General features: G+C 36.3%; 1 protein-coding gene across 1 annotated transcript; it reads left to right on the top strand.

Annotated features, from left to right (window-relative positions):
- Nucleotides 1-2,986: 2,986 nt before the first annotated feature.
- Nucleotides 2,987-3,925, top strand: LOC103212143 (olfactory receptor 4C46-like). The gene has a single exon (XM_007958143.2). The coding sequence runs from the start codon at nt 2,987-2,989 to the stop codon at nt 3,923-3,925; it is 939 nt and encodes a 312-aa protein (XP_007956334.2).
- Nucleotides 3,926-4,887: the final 962 nt, after the last annotated feature.

Genomic DNA, 4,887 nt, shown 5'->3' with positions numbered 1-4,887 from the left:
TAAATGGAAAGATTTAGACTCAAAATATTACTTTAAAAACTTTTGCTTTGATATTGGATTTTCTGAATATTCTCTTCCTATGTGTCACATATCTTTCCTATAGAAAGATAATCATTTCAAGAGGAGGTCCATTTGAAGATGGAATTGTTACTGAACACCGCAAACATCACTGAGGTCATCTCTGAAGACCACTAAGGTAAGTCTCTAATAATGTTGTCTCTTACTTAAGATCATTACTATCCATATAGAAAAATTACTAATTTGTCAACACTTTCCAAATACAATATATTTCTGCTTTGCTTTTAGCATCCAACATATTTGAGTAATTATAATTAACGTCATTCAAAAGATAAAGTTGGAGTTCACAGAGATTAAAACACTGGTAGAATTATAACCTAGTTCTCTCACATCAAGTACTATGCTTCTGCCAGGAGACAATTTTCTTTAATTATCAAGAATACAAATGAATACAAATACAAACATGGAGAATACTTCCTACTACCAAATTTTAATGTGAGTCTTTCTGGCTTCTTTAGAGATAATTGGAAATAATTCTTCTGGTATTTATTTCATGTTTAAATGTTTCTCCATATTATTGCTCTAAGTGTCAATACTTCCTATCTCCTAGGTGCACACACAGTCATAAAAATGGAATGAATAAAGGCTATGTGTGTCCCCAGCACTGTACTGGATGTGTTCATATGTGCGCTCCCAATCAATTCTCATATGAACCAATTAGGTGGACATTATTATTCTCCTTGCAGATAAGAGAAAAAGGGTATAAGGTGCCACAAAAAATGTACCCCAGGAAAAGAGAGTTGCAAGTGAAAGAGTCTAGATCTGGTCATTCTGCTTTTAAAACCAATACGCTAAGACACTGTGACAGCTGCTTTCAGAATTTTTGCAGAAGAGTTTGGGGGCCATAATTTTCCCAGGGATTAGAGAAGGGGATAAAGGGGGATTTGGAGGCTAGCAGTGCAATGGTTAAGTGCTTGGCTTCAAACCAAAAGGTCCGCAGCTTGAGCCTGGCAACCACTTAGTGGGGCAAAAGACCTGGCAAGCTGCTCCAGTAAAATTCACAGCCCAGGAAACCCTATATAGTAATTCCATTCTGTCATATAGGTTCACTATGAGGTGGAATTGACTTGTGACACACAAAAACTGCAGGGCTGAGGAAGCCAAGATGAAGGAGCCCTTCAATGAATGAAAGTACCACATTTCTCTTAATATTAGGAAATTCCAAGATGCTATTTATTTATCTCTCTATCTATATTCATATATGCTACTGATGAAATTACGTTGCATAAACTTGACTCTGCCCTTTATAAGCCACTTGATTTGAGGACAAATTCTCAACATGTCTGATCCTCTATTTCCTTTTGTTTCAAATAGATATAAAAATAGCAGTAATAATCTCTTAAGTATGTACTAAGTGTTGATTAGCACATGTCAGCAAAATACTTAAAACATACTAAGTGCTCAGTAACTTTTATTTTGTATTTCCATTGTTATTATAAATATTAACATAAGTCTCTGAAATTATCTCCTCATCTGTAAAGTGGCTGAAATAATAGCAAACACAGAAGTTCTTCTAAGGATTAAATGGAATCACTTGTGCAAAGCTCTAGGTACCACATTCTACATACAGCAAACTTCATTAAGATGTATGTAATATTAGATAGTATAATGTACATCAGATTTAGATGATAAGCATTACAAGGTCTTTTCCAGTAGCCCTTGTAACCTCTCTTTTTATTCCCATCACCAATGTTCCACATATGTGTGTCAATTTCTATAAGTAGTTGGCTAACTAGTGTTTCTGTCTCTGACTTCTATCACCTCAGTGAACCTTATTCAAGACAAACAAAAACTTTCATTATAGTAATATCCCAAGACAACTCTTCCCTCAAGTTACCCTACATCCTTATGCTCGTATTCACAGAGACGTGCATGGCACTCTATTTTCTAAAAAGTAAAAGAAAAATTCCTTCACTTTACATCCATGGCTTATCTGCCACTCTGTACTCTCAACTACTTCAAAGTGTACACAGATGATCTCCTGTGCTGTGTATTTACAGAAGTCCATCATGTCTACATTCTTAACAATATCTTAACATGGAAAGTAGTTTGAGTAATTTGCAAGTACTCACAACTCCTAGGTATATGTCCAAAAGAAAACTGATCATAAATACAAACAGATGTTTGTACTCCCATGTTCCTTACAGAACTATTCACAAAAGACAAGAGATGAAGGAAACAGCCTAAATGTCCACCAAGAGATGAATGTACATACATAAAATGGGATATTATTCAGCCATGAACAGAATCCATGTCCTAATACAGGCCTTAACAAGTGTAACCTGGAAAATGTTATGCTGAATAAAATAAGTTAGCCACAAGAGGACAGATACTGATCCCAATTACATGGACTACCTAGAATGGGAAAGCATACAGAGAACAAATTTTATTAGTGGTTAACAGGGGCAGGCAAATGGAGAAAGAAAGGAGAACTCAATGCCTAGGGATCACTGGGCTTCTTCCATTAAGGATGATGGAAAAACTAGGAAACAAATTATGGAGAAGATTGAACAACATAATAGACATAAGTTAATTCCACTGAATTATATGTGTGAATAATGTTGAAGTGGTAAATGTTTGACATAGTGCCTAAGGCATTTGACTGCTAGCCAGCAAACCCACCAGCCACTCCTTGGAAGAAAGACTGGGCAGGCAATCTACTTCTGTAGAGATACCACTTTGGAAACCCAAGGAAGGGTCACTATGAATCAGGACTGACTCAACAACAGTGAGTTTATATTCACTACAGTGAAAGAAAAATCCTTTGAGCCTTTACTTACCTTGTGAGAAAACTCAAAAATGTACAAATCCATAGGATCAATATGTTTATTAGAATGAAAACCTTATAAAGTTCAAGATTATGTTAACAAAAATTGTTTATCTTGCAGGTAATATAATTAATTGTCACATGAAATACATGGAGAATAACAACAATGTTACAGAATTTGTTCTACTGGGACTTACGGAAAATCCAAAGATGCAGAAAGTGATATTTGCTGTGTTTTTGATCATCTATATCATCACCTTGATAGGAAATGTGCTCATTGTGGTCACCATCACCACCAGCACATTGGTGGGATCCCCCATGTACTTTTTCCTGGCCTATCTCTCCTTTATCGATGCTTGCTATTCCTCTGTCAATACACCTAAACTGATTGCAGATTCACTCCGTGAAAGGAAGACCATCCTATTCAATGGATGTATAACTCAAGTCTTTGGAGAACATTTCTTTGGAGGTGCTGAGGTCATCCTCCTCACTGTGATGGCTTATGACCGCTATGTGGCCATCTGCAAGCCCTTGCACTACACAACCATCATGAACTGGAGAGTGTGTGGTCTGCTAATTGGAGTCTCCTGGGCTGGAGGCTTTCTTCATGCCACCATACAGATCCTTTTCATGTTTCAACTACCCTTCTGTGGCCCTAATATCATAGATCACTTTATGTGTGACCTGAACCCTTTGCTTAATCTTGCCTGCACTGATACTCACATTCTAGGGCTTTTTGTTGCTGCCAACAGTGGGTTCATCTGTCTGTTAAACTTTCTTCTCTTGCTGGTCTCCTATGTGGTCATCCTGTACTCATTAAAGACTCACAGCTTAGAGGGGAGGCACAAAGCTCTCTCAACTTGTGTTTCCCACATCACAGTGGTCGTCTTATTCTTTGTGCCCTCCATATTTGTGTACATGAGACCCGCAACCATTTTACCTGTTGACAAAGCAGTTGCTGTATTCTATACTGTCATAACTCCTATGTTAAATCCTTTAATCTATACCTTCAGAAATTCCCAGATGCAAAATGCCATTATGAAATTATGCAGTAGGAAAGCTATTATAGGTGACAAGTAAATATCTCTAGATTCTAAAAACAATCCAGCTGAGGAAACAATTAGAAGAATATTTACAAGGGTCTTAGAAAGAAATACATACAGGATATACAGGGAAAAAATGGTCATTACAATTAATAGGTTTTGGATTTACCAGGTTAGAAATAGATACAAGAGAAGAGAGGAAACCTCACCAGGAGCAGTCTTTGAATACTTGATATTTTTACCAAATGCACACTTAGTTTTACTAGCATAATCCATGTAAATGGAGGCATAAGCTTTCCTTTTAATAAAAGTAAGATGTAATAAAATTTATTGATATTGAGCAAATATCTCTATAACAAGTGCCAGGAGAGTGCCACATTTTTTTTCACTTTTTAATGTGGTTTGGATGAAAGTTTAAAGAGCAAATTGGTTTTCCATTCAACAACTGATACACATTTTGATTTGTAACATTGATTGCAATCCCCACAATGTAAACAACACGCTTCCCATTTCCTTCTTGTATTTAATATTGCCACTCATCTTTTTTTTTTTCTTCCCTATCCCTTCCTGGCCTTCTCAGCTTTATCCCTGGGCTAATGCTACTCTTCTGGAGACCGGCAGTTCTATTGTCCTATTTTACGGTTACATAAGGGATTGAGAAAAATGGGAAAGTACCAAAACAGACATTTTGTAGAGCCAGGAACCAGTATTTGATTGATTTCACAGGCCATGCTCTTAATTGTTATAATACCTTGCCAAGCAATGATGATAGAAAGGCCAGATAATTATAGTTGCTATCATTTATTGAGCCAGGAATAAATCCAATGAAAACTTTGTACATATTAGTTCATTATCTATAACTAAAAATATAATTCTTTTTACCAATTTCTCTGCTAATTTTCATGTACCACAATTTATGGTCATTTGTTGCCAGCAACATTATGATATCTAAACACATTCCAAAACCAAAATCACTGCTGTCGAGTCAGTCCTCACTCA

The sequence above is a fragment of the Orycteropus afer genome, unplaced genomic scaffold, assembly GCF_000298275.1.
Source record: "Orycteropus afer afer isolate SDZICR_OR568_19922 unplaced genomic scaffold, OryAfe1.0 scaffold00857, whole genome shotgun sequence".
NCBI lineage: Eukaryota > Metazoa > Chordata > Mammalia > Tubulidentata > Orycteropodidae > Orycteropus > Orycteropus afer.
This window is presented reverse-complemented; position numbering and strand designations above follow the sequence as displayed.